The 23,207-nt window shown below is 44.4% G+C and overlaps 1 protein-coding gene across 3 annotated transcripts in view; it reads right to left on the bottom strand.

Annotated features, from left to right (window-relative positions):
* Nucleotides 1–472: 472 nt before the first annotated feature.
* EIF4E2 (eukaryotic translation initiation factor 4E family member 2) overlaps nt 473–23,207 on the bottom strand; it is a 29,129-nt gene continuing 6,394 nt past the window's right edge. The window contains exons 2-8 of one of the 3 annotated variants that reach the window (XM_082658807.1): nt 22,349–22,463; nt 21,256–21,390; nt 16,866–16,970; nt 15,262–15,414; nt 15,026–15,162; nt 8,225–8,303; nt 2,922–3,060 (exon numbers count right to left, since the gene is read on the bottom strand). In XM_082658807.1, the coding sequence (XP_082514933.1) occupies nt 8,258–8,303; nt 15,026–15,162; nt 15,262–15,414; nt 16,866–16,970; nt 21,256–21,390; nt 22,349–22,463 (691 nt within the window). In that variant the 3' untranslated portion in view covers nt 2,922–3,060; nt 8,225–8,257. Of the gene's footprint in view, nt 3,061–8,224; nt 8,304–13,036; nt 13,297–15,025; nt 15,163–15,261; nt 15,415–16,865; nt 16,971–21,255; nt 21,391–22,348; nt 22,464–23,207 lie in introns of those variants that run through there. The other 2 variants (XM_082658808.1, XM_082658806.1) reach the window with 2 other exon arrangements.

Below are 23,207 nucleotides of genomic sequence, written 5' to 3' on the forward strand. Positions count from 1 at the left end.
TTAAATCTTCCATCAACAGTCACTGAGGCTCTGCATTAAGTTTCATTCTCCCGTGGTGTTTCACATGGGCACTGGTCATTGGAATGCCCCACATGTCCATTCTTGGGCTAAATAAAACATTCCAAGCTAAGGCCTGGGGTGATTTCTTACTTCCAAATCTAAACCTTCCTTTGAACCCCCTTCCACTCCAATATTCCTCATCCCGAATTTAGAAGAATTAGAATTAACAACTATTTTGATATTAAAAATGTAAATTGCTATGGCAACGATTAATGTCAATTAGAGGACAGTTTTATGATACACTTATGTCAATGATACTGCAGCGTCCGGACTATCCCACATTATTTTGTTCTGGAACGCGTTTAAAATGAAGACCCACGCACCAAAGGGCAGAAGCAGTAGTAACAAACTACCCGTGTCCCCATTTCCACTGCATTCAAGAGTCCACAACCAGGTTCTTCATGTTCTCCATTTATTACTGCAGTACACAACTGCTCTGAAAGTGCAGCACTGACTCACTCCTGTCACAGCTTCTGTGCCTCCACTGGCTAATACCTGGAAATTCATTCTTGGAGTATCGTGGACCACAAGCTTCTCTCTGGGTGGGAAATTATTGTCACTGCCAACATCACAGGGAAACACACACAGGGATAAGAGGGATAAGATGTGAATACAGGGATGTGAATAGAGGGATAAGATGAGAAGAGCCCTGGAGAGGAGTGGGGACCAGTTTCTGAGGGGTCCTGGAAACAGCCTGCCTGTGCAAAGGGGACTGTGACGCCCCACCTCCCAGCAGCAACCTGATACGTCTGCTAGGTTGGCTCTGGCGCACCTTTTTGCCTTCGTCTTTACAACTGGTGATACCGTAACCGTGTCCTATCTCAGTGTAGCAGAGGCGCATGGAGTCAAAAAGAATTGAAAAGACCTCGCAAGCTAACGTGGAAAACAGGTGGTTTGGAAAAACTGACTCTTCAATCCCCGATTTAAAGCTGTTAGGCAGACCTGGAGAGCTCTAGGGGTAAGATGCTGCCTAGCAGAAATAACTCTTGTTCTAGCCAGTATGTGTTTGATGGGAAAAAAATAACTTTTGAATACTGCAAAGAAAAAGTTGGTGGGGGAGGCATGTGCAGCTCTAGGAAACACAAGTGATTAAAACATCTGAACAAATGAGATCAAAAAAAAAAAAAGTCAACACAAATATGGACAATATACCATAGCACTCGGCCTGACGAAACCCTCACTCACGAACACGTTATACACATATGCACCCACACTCACACACTAATAATAGTCAGGCAGATGCCCAAAGGAGGGCAAATCCAATCATCTGCTCTCTTTGGAATTTTTATGGCAAATCTGAGTTTAGGCAAAAGTGAAGACCTCTCTGGGTCTAAACTCAGAAGGCCGCCTTTGCTCCCCATTGTAGCCAATGTTGCTCCTATATTTGTCTGAGCCCTTCACAACTGTCCGGGCACTAGAATTTATTCTTCATATTCCTGGAGTTTAAGTCACTGCTAGATCCTATCTAACTTCACCTGTAATGGAAGCACCTCCCTTTTGGCTCTACACTCCCCTGTTCTTTCAGGAAAAAACATCCCAAGACAGTGGTAATTCCAGGGTGTTCAGGAGTTGGAAAGTAGGAAGACAGTAATATAAATACAATAAGGAAATGCCTGTTACTCTCATATGATTTCTCTGAGACCAGGTGGCTAAGGCCCCCTGGCCTGCAAGGACAGGTTTTAGGAGAGGCCTTAATTTAAGGTACTGCGATCTCTGCTCACAAGAGCCAAGTAAGCCAGTGATCCTTGGAGGCTGCCGTAGGACTGGTCCTCGGTACTTATTTCAACCCTAGGTGCTCTTTGACCTCTCTGATTTCAGTCCTTCTGGAGTCAGATCACCCAGCTTCTCTGATGTGTGCCTGGTCATTTTCAGAGCCTGGCGGCAGCAGCTGCAAGGTTTCTGTCCGGGCATCCTGGATCAGCACGCATCTGCTAACACGTACACCAGGTGATGAGGACTGAAAGTAGGTTTCTCCAACCACTGCAGACAGGTAGAGCCGTGCAAAGAAAGCCATCCATCATGGTCAACTTTTCTTCAGATGTCCCAGTTTCCAGATCATAGAATTCACCATATTGTGTTAACACCTGGCAACAACCAGCTTTTGCTTCCCTTCCTCAGTCAGAGGCATGCAAGAACCCACAGAAACAGGATGGACACACAGGCCCCGCTCATATGTGGGAAAACGGTTTCAGAAACTGCCCTCAGCTCCTCATCCTGTACTTGGAAGCTCTATTATAACCTAGCTCCTCATTAAACTGGATTCTGCTCTGGTTTAATTTATGAAGTCATACCTTCTAAGTCGCCTCAGTGAAACCAGTGTAGCCCACTGGATTAAACTTCTAAGTGCAGCAGTGCCTAAAAGGAAAGAGTCCCACAGGAGGGAAGACTGGAGGGCATAAGGCAGGAGACAATACAAAATCAGTAACACATTTTCCGAAAGTGGTGGGCTTGGGGGAAGAGGGGCGTGAAATAAACAAAACGTCCCAATAATTTAATGGCAGGTCTAAAAGACAGCATTTATAGCTATTCCGGGACTCTCCAACAAAAAGCTTTTCCTGGATGCACAGACATTCATAATACTGATCACGCTCAGTTGACAGCTCTGGCTTGTACACGTGGTCACGACGCCCTTTGTACAGCAGAGGAGAGCACGACAGGGTGCCCGGGAGGCATCTGGACAGCACACAGAAAAAGGAAAGGCTGAACTCCCCCAACAGAACCCCATTAAAAAAAAAGTTTGTCTATTACAAAGTCACGTTTTCCATTTTTTCCGCTTTATAAAGTCAGCGATGCTGGAGGGTGTCTAGCGGAATCCGTCCTCCAGGAATGAGTGCAAAAGGGGAGCACGAGGCTCAGGGACGTCCCCTCAGTGAGCAGATGGAAGGGCCAGCCGGAGACCTCCCATCCGTTTCAGACAAACACACACATACAGAAAAGGATTATTGCCAGCTTGTGTACTTTCACAATGTGATTTTTGTATTTCGAAAGCTTGAATTGTCCCTGAAAGAAAAAAAATGGGAGAAAAGAGAGCATTCAATACACAGGTCATCTCTAGGCAACACACACACACACACACACACACACACACACACACACACACACACACACACACACACACACACACACACGGAAACCTGGCCTCGGCAGCTCTCGGGCCCTCCTGACACCCCAGGACCTTCCTTCCTTGCTCATCTAATGGCAACACAGCAACCTGCCTCCCGAGTCCCTTCAGCCACTTGGACTCAACTGGTTGCAATTACAAGAGGTCAGAAACAACCCAAACGCGTGTGAACAGGGGACTAAAAATTAATAGGGGACTAAATATTAAAGGGATACTGTGCAGCTTAAAAAAAATGAAAGGAAAAGAAACTCTCTACTAATACAGAAAGATCGCCAAGAGAAACTGAAAACGTTAAGGTGCAGAACAGTGTGTGGACTTGATATGCTGCCTCCTGTGTGAGTGAGGAAATAAGGCTCATATCTGCCTCAAGGAAGTCATACGTAATAAAACGCTGTTACCTGGGGCAGTGTGGTGGCAGGGGAAGGGACACTGGAAGCTGGGCAGATGGAGAAAGAGTGGGACGCAAACCTTTTTCTCTCTTACACACACACACACACTCACGCACATGCATTTTTTAAAAAAAATTGAACGACAGATTGTATTACATATTCAAAAAAATCAACCAACCAACCAAAAATCCCTTGGTTCAAAACTTATAGCTGCTTATGAAAGGATATTCTTAAGAGGTGAAACCTGAGTACACTTTACTTTAGAAACTTAGCACGTGCACACACGCGTGCGTGTGCGTGTGTGTGTGTGTAACAGATCTTGTGATGTCTTCTTAGTTGCCTCCTACTGGATGCAGACAGGTTTGGCCGCCCACTAGTACCTCTCCTGTTGCAGCCTAGTAATCCAACAACACCTTGGCAGTTCGCGTCGCCACTTTAATCCCCAGATCTCAGGGCTGGAAGGGGCTTTAGAGGTCACTGCATCTACTGCTCTGGCCCAGCGCTTCAGACTTAAACTCGTCTGAAATTTTGAGACAGAAAAATTCTCATTAACCTGATTTTGGAATGATTTCTTCCATTTAATTTTAATGGAACATTCTAGAAGCTTTGGTTTTAACTGACCTGTCTTAAAATTGCTACAATTGATTGGGTATCTGGCAATTGGTCCAGAATGAATTAATACTGACGAAGGAATATGCTCAGCCCAGCCAAACAGCAGTTTTCTCCTGCTGCTGGCTAACAGATTCTCCTCCACGATGGTGGCAGGCTGACAGTAACTCACAGCCCTCACTACACAGACAATAACTGCAGACAAGCACACTGAGAGGGAAACTGGATGGAGCTGGCGTGGGTGAACTCTGGCTGGGAAGAAACTGATGTTATCTCAAAAGCCCACTGGTATTTTTTGTAACTGACATACATGACCATGCAGCTCAATGATCAATGCTATTGAGAATTTCAATGATTTCCATCTAAGGAGTTGAAGACTGAACACAAAGAGGACTTAGTGGGGTAATCATCTTTTTAAAGGGCCTTTCAAAAGGGCAGACCCCACTGAGGGGCCGCAAGAAGCTAACAAAGAATAAGAATGCATCTGATCATAAGACAGAGAAAAGCAGGCGTTAACTGAGGTGTGCTATTTGAGTCCCCTTAGGGACGCTGTGCTGTGACAGTCTGCACAATGGAGGACACCTCTAATAACAAAGAGTGGTCAGGAAGAAGGATTTGCTGCTTCCTTCTTCCCCTTTGATGCCATCTCTGTCCCTACAGATCAATTGGATCACAAAAGTCAACCAGAAGGGAGACTAGAAAGCCAGGTGTGCGGGAAGGTAGAGTCAGAGAATCTTCTGACTGTGGGAGAATTGTCTGTCTTATCTGGAGTAAGAGAGATGGCAGGCAAATATCTGGACTCAGCCCTTTCTGCTGTTTAGTGATGTAAAGAAGAGAATCTTTAGGATTAATCATCACCATACGCAGGCCACCTACGTTCTGGAGAACTCCTGCACTGTGCTGGGGCTGGGCCAGAACAAACCCTCCCGGTGGCAGGTAAGCTGAAGGGCTCTATAGCACCTTCCCACTAAGATACGTAATATTGATTCTAATTCTGTTGCCACAGATCTCTTCATAGTCAGAAATCTCTAAGAAGTCAGAATCATTCTAAGGTTTATTTGTAAAATGGAAATGGGGAGTGACAGAGGAACAGAGCCAGGAGAATCCAGCTGAGTTTTTCCAAAAAGAGTCTGATATAAAGAAAAACAAAGAGCAATGAGGGTGGGCAACAGGCTCCTGACAATGACAGGCTGAAGCAGGCGGGTGGCAGCTGGCGGCTCAGGTCCAGCCTTTCTAAAAAAAAAAAAAGTGGGTTGAGAAGAGCTTGGTGCCAAATTTAGTCTGAGGAATGTGTTCACCTCAAGCCAGCTGGGAACTAATCCTCAGTTATGTCCCTCACCCCAGGCTGCAGGGCACAGAGAGATTAGGAGAAAGAGAGAAGGTAGACAGGAAGTGGCAGAGGCCACAATCAATTTTTCTTTTTTTTTTTTTTCTTTTTAAAAGATGGGCTTCTCTTCTTTTAAAAGCAAACTAAAATTTAGACAATCTAGACTGAGCTCCGGAAAGCTAGACCCTCCAAGCACCTAGCAATGTGCAGACTATTGGGAAGGTTTTTGGGTTTGGGTTTGCTCAATGGCTTTCAATGATATAACAGATTGTTTAGAAGGAAATGATAACATCTTTACATCACGGTCTTCAGGGAATCATTCTCTGGCTATCCAGCTGTCCGGCCCAGGCCAGCTCTGGCTTCCTCCTCTCTCCCTCCCTGCAAAGCAAACAAAATTGCAAACCCCCTAGGTTTACTAGGGCAAACTTCAATCTCTCATCTCTACCGAGTGACCACACCAAGTTCATTCTCCATCAAGAGAGATCACTGCTTCTGTGCATGTCAGCCTAGACATGCAGGGACCCAGAATCTACCCCTCTCCCCAACCGCCCCAAACCAGCAGCTAACTGGGACTTCTACCGAAGCCATGGTTAAAAGGGCAATGTTTATTTGTAATGGTAATAGAGGTCAAATGACATACTCCTAAAATATTAGCAGCCACATGTAACGTCACAGAACATCAGATAAATTGAGGAAAAGTATTTGTGGTTCAAGAATGATTTAAATAGCAGTTTTTAATTTCTTCATAGACAGTGATCTACTTGGAAGGGAGGAGAGGGAGGGAGGACAAGAAGGCTAAAGTTTGGGGCCTCTAAAACGGCAGCTCAAAGCCCCACAAGCTGGGTATGCGCATCTCCTTGGAACAGCCCTCTTACCGCTTACAAGGTTAAAGCGATAACGGTGAAGTATGAAGTCTTTCTCAAGTCTGTCAGCGCAATGAAGTGAGCTGGGTTTTGTTTAGACTCTAATACTCCCCTCATCCTCCCAAGTCCGTGCTTCAAGGAGAACACCTAACCCATGAACGCTCCCTTCAATCTGCCCTATAAAAAAGATATTGGGCGGGGGGCAACAAAAAGAACAAAGAGACTACAAAACAGCAATTATGCAACTTACGCAACTATGTGACTTTTCAAAGCAATTCAAAGATCTTTTCCTGGGGAGTTTAGTGTTAGCTGAGAGGAGAGGGAATAATTTTACGTCTTCCATTCTGTCTATTCCAGTTTCATTTTAAAGCTTTTTTTTTTATGGAACCTAAGATGCTGTTGAATTTTAAAGGCACCACCATTAAGAGGTAAATGCTGCCAATTAAACTACGACAAAAACCTTTCTTATCACATTCACTGTAAGCACCCCAATTTTAGGGACATTAAAAGCAAAAGAAAAGGAACCTTAGAATTAACTATGGTAGTGCTGTTACAACATGTCCACTATAGCACCAGAGGCCTCTGGGAATGTAACTGGTTTATTTTGAGTATCTGCTGCTTTCCAGCCTACACATCAATGTATCAGTATTAGAGCTGATACATGGTTTTCATCCATCTCAGAATTCTATATTGACTATACAGAGAAACTCTTTAAATTGCAATTTTGAAAATCTAATGTTATCATCTAGAAGCTGAATTTATAATAAAGGAATTAAACTATTGAAAAAACAGATATGAGTGGCATGAGTGTATAGGAATTCTGGGACTGTTTATTACTCAGACCCCTGGCCACCCGCTTCTGTCCCTCACAGTGTCATGCCATCTCTTTAGCTCATTTGAGGAATGTAGGTCTCCTATTCCTTAAAAAGCCTCCCTTCCTTCCCGGGAGAGGGGAGTTCTGAAGCAGCTACTACAGCTGACATGTTCTTTTCCATTTTAGAAATTCTCCATTTCTTAGGGATGGGTTTGGGGCGGGGACAGTTACTGTCCAGGAATGTGCTCTCGGGTCGGGCACGTGGAGATACCGTCCTTTTATCCATTCCTCTCATCCAGAGTAAATTTACCCAATTCAACTCCTTCTGCTAAAGATACACACATGGACTTGGAACTCCCTTAACTGAAATACAAATATTCTTAAAGTGAATGCTTCAGTTGACCCAGCCTTCGATATCCCAGGGTCTCTCTCTGCCAGCAAACACGTGGTGGTCTAGCCACAATACAACCTGGAACCGTGCCTCCTACACAGCCCTGACATCTACCCCCAGTTCACTTTAACCGCTGAAACTCAGAAGTTCCATCACTTGTTTCCTCACAACTGACAAATACCACCAGCAAACGAGACATACCTCTCACCTAACCCATACTGTGGCCTGTGGAACTGTCCTATTAGTCACAGGACACTGTCAGACGGCTTAAAAATGGCCACGTCCAGGCAAAAGAAAATGGATCTCTGGGCCATTTCTAATCATGGAATGTTGGCATCCAAAGACACCAGAGACATGTCAGTCCGTGGAAACTCATTTTCCAAATCAGAAAACAGAAGTGTAGCGAGGCTCATCGACCTGCCCAGGGCTTCACCAGGAGACATGTGACCCAGGCAGGATAAGTCAGTGGCTTTGGACTCAGCGGTTTCCTCTGAGACTGTGGCATCAGTCCATGAGGAGGAGCTGAAGCAGGCTCAATGCTGGCAGAGGCAAGCCTGGGGACAAGTGGGGAGAGGGCATTCCCTTGGGAAGAGGGTCCTACGGTTGAGAGGTATGTCACAAGGTTACAGAAAAGGTAGACAAGGCCCTACCCTGAGTGTGAGAGACAGAGGGGGAGCGTCCGATCAGCGGCCGCTGCTGTTCACCAGGCCATGAAACTCCTCCCAGGCCCTGGCAAACCAGAGACAAAAAACACAATAGTACATTCAGATCAAAGGCTTTTTAACAAAGAGAGAACAGACAAGATAAACCCACACCCCATTTCAGATACCCTCAAGGTCAAGTGGAGCCCACCGATACCTGGAAGCACAGCAGTGAGGTTCCCCTCCTAGAGTTTCCTCTTAGCTTAGCGGGGTGGCCGGCACCTTTCAGGGGCAGCTGGCTCGTCTCCTGGCTAAGTCTGGCCCTTACTACTCCCTAGAAGATTTGCACGTTCTTCTAGCCACTCCTTCAACAAGTCTACAGGGGAGACCAGTGAGGTCAGAGCTAAGCTCACCCACCATGGGAGACACCTCCAATTCACTGAGGCGAAGGGCAGCCGTGCTTTCTGCCTTGGGGACGTGAGGACAGGTGGCAGAAACTATCTTTCTTCATCAGGCCTCACCCTGACGGTAAAGGCAGGTACCCAACAGCATTACAGTGTCCAAAGACGCAATGAGGAAATTACACCACTTCATCTGCTTTCGTATTTCCAACCTTCTGACCCTTCTAAACTCAGACCCAAATTCTTATCAGGTTACGTGTTTCTGATAATACCCAAGTAACTATTATCTTAAAATTAAGTTGTATTATGTCACAGCAGCTCAAAATTTCCAAGGGCCAATGCTCAACACAACTTTAATGCTTATTAACTTAATTTAGAAATTGGAGTTAGAAAGGGATAAGAAATGTGACTGAGGGTAGAGTCTCTTGGAATGATGCTCCACAAAGACCAGGGCCTTGGTGACTGCTGGCCAAAAACCAGGAGAAAGCTAGATGCCCTGTGTATCTGGAAGCCCTAACGCACCTCAAGTTTTCTGAGAGGAGCTTATGTCCTTCCTGTTTGCCTTAACCATTTTTCAGCCACTTAGGGACAAAGTGTCAGGTAACTTCCCTGGGAATTAGATATAAAATGGGTAATTTGGTGCCTTTAAATCTAAAACTCCTTACTGTCAATTATTCCATTCTTGGTTTAAAGGGGTGATATACCCATGGTGACAACATATAGGGTTTAATGTGCTAAATTATTAGCTCACTGCAGGTTTAATATTATGACCACTAAAATATATTTTATCAGTAGGTCTCCTACAGATAGCTTTTCTTTTTTTAAGTAGGAAGGGATTAAATACAGAGACCTGGCACAACAAATTCATTCTTCCAGGCAATATTCACATCAGTTTCATTAGTATTTCCCTCTTGTAAACAGCAGCATTTATAAGTTAATGATGTATCTCTCAGAATAAGAGATTGATCTGAAGTTAATGGTTTCTTCAGAGAGAGTACTGCCAAAATACTGATACAGGTACGTTAACTGAAGGAAAATGGAAGAGCACCCAATAAGCATGCCAGTCTTTATCAATTCACAAACTCAGTTTCCACAGAAAGACATCTGCTTCACAGCTCCTTCTGGAGAGATGGTAACGTGATGAACTCTGAGAGTCCACGAGTGATGTCAGAAGGTCATTTCACTCTTCACAAATGGAGATAAGGAGAAAGCAAACTCTGACGCTTGGGCAACGACCCAGGAAACCCCTCTCTTGCTCTAAAGGTGAGACTTAAATTCTATTTAAGCAATTTAGGTGTCAACAAGAAATTACAAGGCTGTGTTGAAGCTTCACCTCATTTATCCTTTTGTTTCCAGAAAGCCCTACACTAGTCCAAACAGAAGTTCTGTGTCAAGAACCTTCAGAAATGTGGATGTCAGAGTCCCCTCTAATCCAGTTTAGTATTAAACTGCCCTCCCATTTTCTTCAGCAGTATTTTCTTCATATGTAAAAACTTCAACATGAAGAATGTGGGCAAAGAAGTTTCCTCATATGGATTCAGTGGAGATAAGATAGCTGGTCAGAGTCACTGGTACAATCGCTGGTTCTCACAGGCCAATGCTTGACTAAGAGGCAAATCAAACGCCTAAAACTAGGTGCGAATGTTCTAGCTATTTTCCATCAGGCATATTAGTAATATTAAAACTTGTTTCTTTTAAAGGTAAAGAAAGAACAAGTTAAATGTTAAAACTGTCATGTAAATTGAATTTCTTAAAAAAATATTCTTTTTAAAATTACCATGAGATTAATATAGCCTACAGGGCATTCTAAACAGATTCAAATGACAGGATAACCATGAGTCCTTTAAAGACCACCTTTTGCCAGCTCACTTACCAGAAAGCAAACTCTGAGAGCAGAGATCTCATTTCTGTGTAACTCTGTACTTGCCCCTACTCTGGCCCAAATCTCAGTTCACAGCCTTGCACTCAGCTGGCCCTCATACTCATGGACGAACTTGGCCTCCTGCTAGTCTGGGCTTTACCTTGAACATCAGCATGGGGGAACATTTCACAAATGCAAAGTCCAGCAATTATGCTGGTATGACCCAGTGCCACCTGGCTATGATTTAGCCATGGCAAGAGAAGGGATGGTTGGTTCTTGCCTACGAAGTTCAATGTTTAAATACAATGAAATCTAGATGTGGTGAAGTCCCCGTGATTCGACCCATTTCTCCTCTAGAATAGATGAATAAAGAGAAGTCACCTACCCTCAGCTCTCTCTGCAGAGGGGCCTGGTCAGTCTTCCCAACACTGTGGCCCACGGAGTGCAGCTGGCCCTGTCTTCCCTCTCCCATTCCAGGCCAGAGGCACGAAGGGACTCAAGAGACTACTCCAAAGAGGAATTTCCTCACAAGAGGCACTGCTGCTCTATATGGCTCTGCGCCCCAAGTCTTATCCTGTGGTCCCGTGATTCTGGGTTGCAAGTCTGGCTGTGTTATGAGATTGTCCTCAAAGTGGCAGATACAGTGAATCACTTGATGCCCGCAAGGACCCAAATCTCTGTAATCTCAGCTATGACTGGCCTCATTAGAAAGAGCCACACCCCTGAGCTAACACTCAACTGAACCAGTTTCACAGTGGGACCCACGCACCCTTAAGGGGCTAACTGTTGGCAATAAGCAAGGGTACGAGGCAGCAGGCAGCATCCCCTCTGCAGCAAAGCAGCTCGTCACGCCCTGTGCGCAGCATCAGCCTCTCGGGAGTGCAGCAGGAAAAGGCCACAAGCAGTGTGATCAGGGGAAGCCTGGGAAAACCAGATAGTTGAAAAAGGACACCGGAGACTGGACTGAAACAGAGCAAGGTGGAGGTACGCTTGACTGAGAAATCTAAGCCACCCCTAAAAAATTCCCCTCACCATTTCCAGGAGCCCTAATCTCCAGAGCAGCTGGGAGAGAACTGCGGCTCTTTCCTCCTCATTTCCCCGGAATTCTCAAGTCCAAGCAGTTCCAGTTCCTTGGCTCAAACAGAGCCACACCTGTGGGAGAGCCACAAGGAGCAGAGCAAAGCAGAACAGTTCCGGTTTCTGCTCAGATGTGGCAAGGATCACAGGGGTCTCACGGTCAGTTTGGTGCTTTCTCATCAACTCTTACTTTGGAAGGTGACATCAAGCTCATCCCCTGGACCAGTTACATTAGCTGAAATTAAGGTCAATACATGTAACATTACAGTGGAAGGCAAGAGGGAAAGGGCCATAGAAGGTAATGCTTTGACAAACGCTGAAAACGGAGAGAACAGGCATTTCCACACATCAGCAAGTCTCCATCTTCTAGGTCCTGCACCCAGTTTGGGGTACATAACAGAAAAAAGCAACGATACGAACACCTCCAGGATGCTGAGCCCAAGGCGCTCTAGTCCCAGTGTGTGTTCTGTGGGATCCCAGGTCACGTGGAGCCCGATGGTCAGTGAGGATGGTATAGCTCAGGGCGCTGCTGCCATAATGGAAGCGCACAGCCACTCTGGCAAACTCCACGTTACGCCCACAGCCACCTTCACAGGCGCGATCAGGCAACCTGGCCTAGTGCGGGCAAGTGTTTCACTTCTGGTTTTGGTGGTAGCTCCTCAGAAAGCCTAAAGTAACGTAAGGCTTGCTGAAATTCTACATGCAGGTTAGGGGCCTGAAGGCCAAGCTGTAGCACATACATGCCAAGCCACAAAGCACATGAGGGGCTGGTATGTGCTATGTGTGGTCAGATGCCCTAAGGAGCACACTCAAGCAGGACAAAGACATCTCCCCACCCCAGGTCCTGATGCACAACAACCCTGGGGACTGGGAGGAAGGGAAGGGCTAGAACCTTGAGACCGTGCAAGCAGGGCGAGCTCAAAGAGGAAGATGATCTGGCTCTAAGGTGACAGCAGAAGGGAGAAGGCTGGCAAAGAGCTTGTGGCTTGGGCGGCTTTAGCACAGTGAGTAAACCTCATTAACACAAAGCAAGGAAGCTCTATACGTACAGCCGCACACAGACGGAAGCAGGGCTTTACCTCCAAGCAAGAGATTTCTTTGAAGTAAGACATACAAAGTCAGCAAAGCAAAGGCCAAGGATCCCCCTTTCCAACCGTACGGACTTTCAAGCTGAATTCTAAGTCAGAAATCACTCTGTTCTGGTCATCGGCATGACTAGATGGAAACTAAAATTCAAATACCAAAAAAATGGGGTCTCATTTTGAGAGCTAGATATCATATCACCTCATTATGTCGGACCTCAGCAGAACTGGAACAAAATACCATGTGACGTTATACAATGGGCTTATGGAAATGAGGCTGCGTTCCCCGGATGGCCCTCCGCGGAGAAGTCTGTGCCATTCCTTAATATGGTGACAGTCAGTCTGAAAGGCCACTTCTTTGATGCACCATAAAGAGCAAGAGCATGAGACAAGCTAGTTTAGCACCATTTATTAAGTGATCTCAGCTGTTGTTGTAGCTGCTGCGTGTCAGCCTGTTCTTAAAACATAAAATGCTCTTCCGGTTCCTCTTGTCCGGGACAGAAGGGTCTTCCAGGTAGCGCGCCAACAGAGCAAGAGACTCCGACGATGCCAGCTTCAGTGACGGTGCCATCCAGAGAGGGAGAGGGTCACGGCACATTCAACCGCGGCTTCCAGAGGTTTTGAAAAAGGAGCCTTTGGGGGCCCAGCCTGCCTGGCATTCTAGTGAAAGTGCAAAATGTTGGCACATTGGGAGAGAAAGAGAGGGAGACGCGAGGAAAAGTAGCATCTAGGTATCAAGGAGGGCTTTCTGGTCCCTGCAGCTGCAGGGCTGGAGTACTAGGCAGGCCTCTGGATAAGGCAGCAAGCAGCAGGCTAAGGCAATAAGCCCCAAGGCTCTCCTAGACTCTAAGGACTTGTACGTGTTTCTACAAAAGTCAGGAAGAACTGCTTCAGGGTATTAGAGCGGGAGAACAGTGGAGAGGGGAGAGCTGAAAAATACCTCTTTCCCTTTCCTATCCAGGTGAAAAGGTTGCTTCTGGGGGGGATGGGGGTGGGGAGCATTTGGGAACCTTGAATGTAAGAGTCCTAGAAAAGGTAGGTGTGGGTCTCTCCAGCCTAGACTGAGTCTGGCTGGAGGGCAGAAACTACCTGTATTCCAGAACAAAGAATAGGAAAAATCTGCCTAGAGAAAAACAATGCTGACCCGGGGACTGGAGGCAAGCAATCAGGGTCATGGCTAGCTAATAACTGTTGGTGGCGACAATGAGCCACACCCAGCCATGCGATACAGACCACCTCCTATGGCAGCATTCCCAATTAAAAACTGGCGCTTAGCTAGTTTAAGCCAGTTCCACCCACAATACGATCTGTAAATTCAGGGGAAAAAGATTCCCAAATGGTCTGCCTGCTGAACACCATGGCTGGGCTCATTACTAGTAATGTTTTTAATAAGCAGGATGATGATATTATTACTAATGATGATGATGAGAGTAATAATACTTGGCCCTGTAAGAGCATTCTCCATCTGAGGACCTTCAATTACAAAGATTAAATCAGCCTCGAACAACCCTGTTGGGTAAAGCGTTATTATCCATTTTACCGATGGGGAAACTGAAGCAGAGTGGCAGAGAGACTTTTCAAAGGCACACACTGATATTAGAGTCAAAGGAGAGAACTAAACCTCCAAGTCCTGACTCCTAGTTGGCTCGCTCTCCCTCCAGTTGTGAGGAAAATCTAACAGCCACTCCCCACAACGTTTTCATAATAACCTGGATTTATTTATGACATTCAATCACTGAAGGAGCAACCCTAGCCAGTGATTCTCACTTGTGGACGTCCAGCTCCACTTCCTTGAGTCTTAGGTAGACTGCAAAGGTAATTTCCTCTTTGGCATCCATGCTCCCCTTAGATTCTACTCCCACAAACACGCTACTCTGCTTCCTCTACGAGTTCAGCTCTACACACAAGGAAATGGAGTCATCACTCCTGATACGAAGTCGATTTCCCAGGACAAAGAAAACAGACTGAAGCTAACAGGTTAAAAAGACATGCAAAAGTGGAGTGAGGGGCAGACAGGGAGGAGGGCCTTACTGTTCAGTGAAATTATCTTAAAAATCAGCAAGAAAAAGAAGAGCACTTTGTCTTTCATTCTACGACAGTGGTTAGTGCATGAAAGACAAGACAGCCTGTGTGAATAAAGCAAGCCCAGGCAGTGCAACTGAGATTCTGCAGAAGGGCTCTCTCTCATAAAAAGCACCCCACAGTGTAGGTGGACAGGGAACCTTGCCAGCAAAGAACTGCTACAGGTGGCCAGAAGCACTAGGGGAAGACTGGTCTGTCCCTTCTCCTGAAGTCAGTCTCTGTACGACCACATTCCTCTGGGCCCAACTAAGGACCTACATTTGCTAAACTTAGGGACACGCCCCCCGCAAGCCCCCACAACACATACTTGATGCTGTCGGTGTGGGTTTTGTACTCCATAATGGTGTTGGGAGGTAGGTTAAGCACTCGCCGAAGCGTATCCCGGATGCGGGCTGTGGTGGCTTGGTCGCTGGCAGTCTTATTCCATATTGAAATAATGTCCTCCTACAGGAGGAACGACAGAAGGAATCATCAAAGCAAATCGGAGGCAGTGAGAAGAGTAAAGGCAACATGAGGAGCAGACCTGCCCGTGGGGTGGCTTACCTGAAACCGGACAGAGACCACAGCCCCACAGATCTCCTCCCCAACCATGAACTGTTCCCCCAACATGGCCAGGATGAGATTCTCCCAGCAACGGGATGCCAAGCCCTTCCGCAGCCGAATAATCCACTTGCCACCATTTTTATTTGCATCATCCTGTGAAAAGAGAGAAAGCATTTAAAGTTAAAATATGGTTTCACAGCTCTTTTGCTTTAGGGCCAACGATCCCTTGATCACTAAGAAGTCTTGTTGCTTCCCAATTACTCAACTCTATAGGAAAAAATGGCCAAACGGACCCTTTAAAAATAATCCTCTCTTGGGAATTCCCTGGCGGTCCAGTGGTTAGGGCTTGGAACTTTCACTGCCGGGGCCCCAGGTTTGATCCCTGGTGGGGGAACTAAGATCCCGCAAGCCGCGGCGTAGCCAAAATGATAATATACGCCAAAATGATAATAATAATCATCATCATCCTTTTTCGGAACTACATCAAAATGAAATGTCAGATTTCAAACAGATTTCCTTACTTCATTCGCTAGAAGTTTATCAAGAGTTACCATGTCCCAAATACAGACATGAAGCCACAGTCTCTACCTAGATCCAGTCTAGTGAAGAAGATAGACAAGAAAATTAATTCCAGCAGTACAGTTTGACAAGTACTGCTGTAACAGAGATATGCATAGGAAGTTCAGAAAGAACATGACAGAAACACCCAAGAAGAGGAAACCATTTAAGCCGGGTCTTGAGGGACACCGGAGTTAGCCAGGTAAAGCAGGTGAAGGGCTCTGCCGGCATTGGGAAGAACACGGCAGTGTGCAAACTCTGATTGTGAGACAGAGACGCAAAGAGGAAGGTCTAGCTACAGTGAAGGGAGGACTTAGAGATGATGGGTGACAAGTCCTGAAAGGTAATTAGGTGCAAGATCGTGTGTGCGATGGAGAGCTGCATAAGATTTTTAACTGGGGTATGTGTGGGTGATCCCGTTTGTCTTCTAGAAAAACACTCTGGCATCGGAATAGAGAAGATGGGTTACAGCAAAGAGATCATAGAGCTCAGCTCTGGGTCTCCAGTTGCTGCCCATAAGCTTATTTTTACTCACTTCAATCATATGTACCCTATGGTAACATATTACACACACACAAAACCAGTTCTATGGGAAGAGTAATTTTTAAAAATCCTTTAATGTTGTTATAATACCATTTTAGTGATAAAACAATCTTTGAAAACCATCCACACAGACAAACAATGGAATTAGTGCCTTTTCCTAGAGGTCCCATTTCCAACGGACCAAATAGTGACACAGCTTTCAGAGAAGACTTTAAAATACTTCTTTAGAATTAAAATAAATTTTTTAAAATTTTTTGGCAGCACCGTAAGGCATGCAGGATCTTTGTTGCCCGACCAGGGATCGAACCTGCACCCCCTGCAGTGGAAGAGCACAGTCTTAACCACTGGACTGCCAGGGAAGTCCCGAGAAATCTATAAACTACTTTTAATTTTGACATGGCTTTAAAAAAAAATTTAAAAATTAAAAAAAAAACAAACCAAACAAAAAACCCCTAAAATAAAAAACTTGCTCAGAAAAGCAGTCTGAGGCTTTCAGTCCTCACCTCCCACATGGGTTTAATTCCTTCTTTGAAGAGATGGAAGTCACTGTGGCCTGTCAGGTCCCCGGGACGTACCATGTGGCTGTAAAACCTCCAGAACTGCTCCACCTGCAGTGAGAAGACAGCAGAGTGAAAAGATGTTTCTTGTGCTTCTTTGAATGAATGTGAGATTTATTTAAGAGAAGAGCATAAACATGGAAGACACTCTGCTAGAGGCTCTAATTTCTGGAGGTTAGGTTTTCATTTGGGGGACTGTGTGGGAAGGAAGGCATGTTAGAGGAAAGCATACTGTATATTTTGATAAAAGAATAATGTAATATTGTTGATACAAGAATAAACTCTTTAGGTGAGAAATGCCAGCCTCAGCTAGGAGCCTTAGTTGGTCAATGTCAATACATACTCTCCTGCAGAAATCACAGGATAATCATCACATGGTGTAAGAGGACCTTGTTTTTACACAATAAAAACCACTTAAGTCTTGAGACAGATTAAATGCCACATAACCTCAGCCTGAATGTATTTCTTTAGAACCAAATCACTTAAAAAAAAAAACAGTATTATTAACTGTGTGAGTTAACTAGTCATTGTGCTGTACATTACATGCTCATGACTTATATTTATAACTGCACTTTTTTTTTTTTTTTGCGGTACGAGGGCCTCTCACTGCTGTGGCCTCTCCCGTTGTGGAGCACAGGCTCCGGACGCGCAGGCTCAGCGGCCACGGCTCACGGGCCCAGCCGCTCCGCGGCATGTGGGATCTTCCCGGACCGGGGCATGAACCCGCGTCCCCTGCATCGACAGGCGGACTCTCAACCACTGTGCCACCAGGGAAGCCCTGTAACTGCACTTCTTTTTTTTTTTTTTTTTTTTTGCGTTATGTGGGCCTCTCACTGTTGTGGCCTCTCCCGCTGCGGAGCACGGGCTCTAGGCACGCAGGCTCAGCGGCCAAGGCCCACGGGTCCAGCGCATGTGGGATCCTCCCGGACCGGGGCACGAACCCGTGTCCCCTGCATCGGCAGGCGGACTCTCAACCACTGCGCCACCAGGGAAGCCCAAACTGCACTTCTTGATCGAAGATGTTTACCATCAAATATAGCATTAGCTACAATGAAATACATTTTATTTGTTTAGTTACTGAGCATTAAGTGACAGAATCAACCACATGCACTACTCCATACCATGGTGCCCTTGCTAAGGCCAGGACGGTCCAAAAACCAAGCAGGACTTAGCCTCTCACTTAGGGTTTAAGTCCCTTTTCTTAGCTAGAGATTTTCTCTTTGCTCCTCCTTCACAGTCCTGTTAGAAAATCAGACATATTTCTCTATAAAATGTATGCTTATTTATATTCAGCATGCCATTTCTGTTTCTCTCACTAGTGATTTGATAGGAGAGATTACTTCCCTATTCCTCTGCAATTCATGGAGAATAGCTACAAAGTACTGGCCAGTGAAGTGCACACTTTAGGAGGAAAGAGAAAATGTGGAACAGTCTGAAGAAACAGTTGGTATTTGCCAAGACACTGCTGGCTCTAAATTAAACATGAAGCAAGACTCCATAATGCGCAGCTGAAAATGGGTACCAAGCAGACAGAGACTCAGGTCATACTCCCAGATATGGATAGCAACTGAGGAGAAACAGACCTCAGGCTGTGTGAAATGGCTGTGCCTTCCATTCCTCTAGAGAGCAGGAACACGGGAAATGTCTCAGGTTACAAAGAAATTAGGAATGAATGCCATCTGTAGGACTTCAATGCAGTGTTTCATCTCAGCCACTGCCATGCTTAATTACACACAGTGATTTGGGACAGTGAGTGGTCATATGCATACAATGAGCAATAATCTTTTCCCACCCTAAGGCAGTGCAAAGAAATGAAGTACGCCTACTAGAAACGATGGCTCATTGTGAATCAGGACTTGAGGGGGTGGTGGGGACAAAGTACACCAACCATTCTCAATCCTCCAATTGAGCACTGCTTTATTAACCGTTTGGTCTCCACAAATCTTAAAGCCATCCTATATAATCTCATAGCCAGAATCCTATATCCAAACCATAAGAGAGATGAAATAGTAAGCAGATCGAGAAATAGCATTAAATTTTTATCTTTTTTCCTTCTCTTAAGGCAATTTTCATTTTTGGAACTCCCAACTGAAACCAAAAAATAAACATTTAGACTCAGAATATGAAGTGCAGAAAAGACCTCAGAAATCATCTCAACTACCTTCTTCATTTTATAATTGAGGAAACCGTTTCAGAACTCGCCCTAGCCCACAAAGTCAAGCAGTAGAACAGATGGCACTTGTGATCCCCATGTCCAATGCTCTTTCCATTTCAAGACACGGCTTTCTTAGTTACCTGAACTTCAAGAACTTTTTAAATGTTGTCAAACACTAGGATTGAGGACAAATGGGAAATACTGCTTTGGCATCACTGGTTTTACAATGTAATTATTTCTTTGTGAGGAATTTAATATTGTGAGGCATTTCCCAATGCCTTGAATTACATGACATTGGTGAGTATAAAGAAGCATTAACCCAAGATGATGCTGATGACAAACTGTTCAACTCAGCGTACACGCCCGAAGAAAAGAAAACAAAAACCCTCCTTGAGCAAGTTGGGTAAATTCATATATACCTTTCTTAAGAGGGAAAGAAAAATGCTAGAATAGTTATAATTATGCTAAAATAACTGAACAAATTCCTGAACGAAAACTTCCTCCCCAGTTCAGTTTCTTCTCTGATCCTCTGAGTGCTTAACCAGTTGTTTACAACATAATGGCTGCCATTTAACCTGTAATGTCTAGCAAGCCATCAAAATTTCTGTGGATTCAGGAATGTTAAGGACTACATGGATATTTTTAAGTTTAATTCTACTGTTTTCTCTGCCAAGAATTCCTTCCTCTTCTTATCACACGTTCAAATTCTTTAAATTCAATCTCAAACCCATCTCCTCCCAAAGAGGCTTTCTCCAAGCTGAAATTAATTCCTTCCCTCTGCACTCCAAGTGCACTCTAGCCATGCCTTTCTTACAGCACTTCCCACTGCCTCCCTGTACTGGAAATTCCTGGGCATGTCTTATTTCCCTAAGGGCAAGGTTTTTTATTCATTTTAGAACCCTATTAGTAACTTGAATTCATTCAACATTTCTTGAACCAAATATGTACCAGTGCGCAAGCTATTTTTAATCATTCAAAAGCCTAAATTTACTGGTGGTAAGAGAGCACAGGCCAACTAAAACAAGATCTTTGCTTTTGACTGAAATTATATCAACTCAGCATAGTAATCAGATGATCCGATTATCAGTTATATATGCATATCTGATTAATAATAAACAGATAAATATAGCTGCTTCTAGTAAACAAACATTTTAAAAAACTGGAGCCTCTTGGCATGCATTTTGGTATATGGAAGAGTAAAAGAGTATAGGCTTTGGAAGGTGGTTTTTACAGCCTACCCAACTTGAGTTTCAATACTGGTTCCTTCACTTAAGTAAATTATCACAGACTTGAGACTTCAGATCAGATACTTAACCAAGCCTCATTTTTCTTATTTGTAAAATATGGATAACATCACTGACCTCATAGGGCTATCATAACGATCGAAGGAAATCACACAAAGTGCCTATTATTGTGTCCTTCCTCTTTACTAATTTATTGTAAAATTTATTTTCTATTATAGTTTTCTTTTCCAGTGTCTGCATTTTAAACAGGACAAATACCTCAATAATTTCAAGAAAATAACAAATCCTGCATTTGATTCGGCCCAGAGATTGACTGTACTGCACCTACAAAATATATAATAATCTTCACTGAACAAGACTAGTTTTAGTTGCAGACAGCTTCTCAGGGTACACAACTCTAGCCACCTGTGAGGGAGATAAGACAGAGTGTGGGCTCTCTGTACTGACAGTACCCACAAAAAATAGACTTCCTTTTCTTTCTGAACACAGAAAAAAGATGCTACTTTATGCATAATCACTAACATATCCGGAACCCTAATGGGAGATTATTAAACACAAAAACTCTAATTTTATTCTCAACTTTATTGTCAAGCTTCATGAGAACAGACACCACGTACTATAAAATTTTGTATCCCTCATGACACTTTGTGCACAGTAAGGACTCAATAAATATCTACTTAAACAAGCCTGTATTTCTGTATTGTCCCCTTCTGACTAGTTCCACAATTCACATACTTACTGATACTGACGTATGTCACCTATGGACGTGTAATGAGAAATCTACGAACGAGCCAATTTGACTTCAGAGACTCAGGTCAGTCAACTAAGGAAACCAGAATCCTAAGTATGTTACCAGGAGGGTATATATACACAACGATGTAAACACAGGCATGAATGTACTACCAAGGCTCGCTACATTAAACCACCCAGTACTCACAGACGCAAAGGTGCCAATCTGTTTGATATTCTGTTCGTAGCTCTGTGAGCTGGTGGGACGGCCAGGGGTTCTCCTGGAGTACCAGAAAGTGTAGTTATACTGCAGGGGGTGCTCTGCTGGCCCAGGGACAACAGCCTGTGAATTAAAGAAGGTGTGTTAATCTGGGCATTTTTCACATGCTCTGAGACTGAGAAAGCATTTTACAGTGTCACCCCTTACCACCTCCACACTTAAAAAGGATACATCCTCAATTACCTACAGTGGGCTCAAGATTCTGCTGACACAGTTAAGTTAGTGGTTAACTGATTCTAAGTTCCTGTTAACATTTTCTCTGGTCTTAATGCTTTCCTAACTCTCTAATTCCTATCATAGATATTTATGTTTGTATCTTATCTCAACATATTCCCAGGCCAAGTCGGCCTCCTCTATGACACCCTATCACTTACTGGCTAATGACGCTGGGCAAGTTGCTTAACCAGTCTGTGCCTCAGCTGCTTATCTGCAAAGTGGGGAAAATAATAACCACCTCCTCATGGGGCTGCTGAGAGGATCAAATTAATTAACAGATGTAAAGTGCTTAGCACCATGCCTGGCACAGAGTAAGTACTCAATAAATGACAGCTACTAGTATTACTGGTACTGTTAAGTGTAAACTCCTTCATCCACAGTCTCATTCACCTTTGTGTCCTCTTAGCACCTAAAATGCCTGCATCTGGAAGGTACTCAATATTGTGGGATAAATCAGCTCACACTATTACTAACTAAACAGTCAAAAAATCTAAGTGATGTGCAGGATTTGAAATACTGAGCAGCAGCTTCTGAAGCAATTAACATCCTTGTTAAACTCCAGGGTTTATCTCCCCTACCTCAGGCTAGGAGAATGTTGGAAAGCAAGGCAGCATCTCAAGATCGTGTGGCAAGGGAAAAGTTCTAAGTCCCAAAATGAACTCCAGTGATTCAACAACCTTTTTTGAGAACAAAATCAGATATTACAAAACAGGATGCCATCAAGTTAATCTGCATCTTCCAGATTTCCCAAGATAACCAAGTCTCAAGTCCAAAGGCAACCACATCTATGCAGCACAAAACTCACCTTCCTCTTGCTGCTGCTCTGACTCCTGTCTCGTTCCGTTTTTTCCTTCTCACCATCTTTCTGTGTGCTGTTTTCTTCATTCTGATCGTGGTCCCCACTGTCGTCATCTTTCAATCTAAATGGAAAGGCAAAACAACGTTACTCCATGACTGAGCTGATTCCTGCTTATCTAACAAAGCCACCAGGTCAAATGAACTACCAGGAAACCAACCCCAAGTCACTTAAAGATACAGGCAATGAGGTGCACATGAGATGAGAGACGGCAAAGAATGCAGAGTGGCAATTAGGAGGATTAAACAAAAATGAAACTGCCCATCAGCTAACTTGTGAATTCCAGAAAGCTCCACATTCTAGTTTTCTAAAAGGCTGTGCAAAGAAGCGAGAGGTAAACGGTGAAAGGGATTGTTTTCTTTGCCAAAAATAGTCAATAATGAGAAGAATTTCTGGATTAAATAACTGCTTTGGCATTTCAAATGAAGTTAAAAAACTTACTTTTCTTTCTTGCCACTCCTTCTAACCATCTTTCCTACCCCTCCCCATTGCTACTGCTTTAGTTTAGGCCGTCTTCCCCTGTCATCTCAATTACATTGCCACCAGCATGTTCCTTCTAAATGCAAATCTAATCATTTAACTTCCATGCCTAAAACTCTCAACTGTCCCTTGCCCTTTGATGTCCACCATGCAGGATAAAGTACAATGAAATATAAGATCCTCTAGAATCTGACTCCCGTCAACTGGCATCCTCCTTCCCTCCTCCCACCTCCCCAAGCAACCTATATTCCCACATCTGTGTTATTTGCAAACACTACCCCCTCAGCCTAAGGTACCATTCCTCCCACATCTGTTTTTCCTACTAGAG

Source organism: Grampus griseus (assembly GCF_964374135.1).
Source record: "Grampus griseus genome assembly, chromosome: 7".
In the NCBI taxonomy this organism is placed as follows: domain Eukaryota; kingdom Metazoa; phylum Chordata; class Mammalia; order Artiodactyla; family Delphinidae; genus Grampus; species Grampus griseus.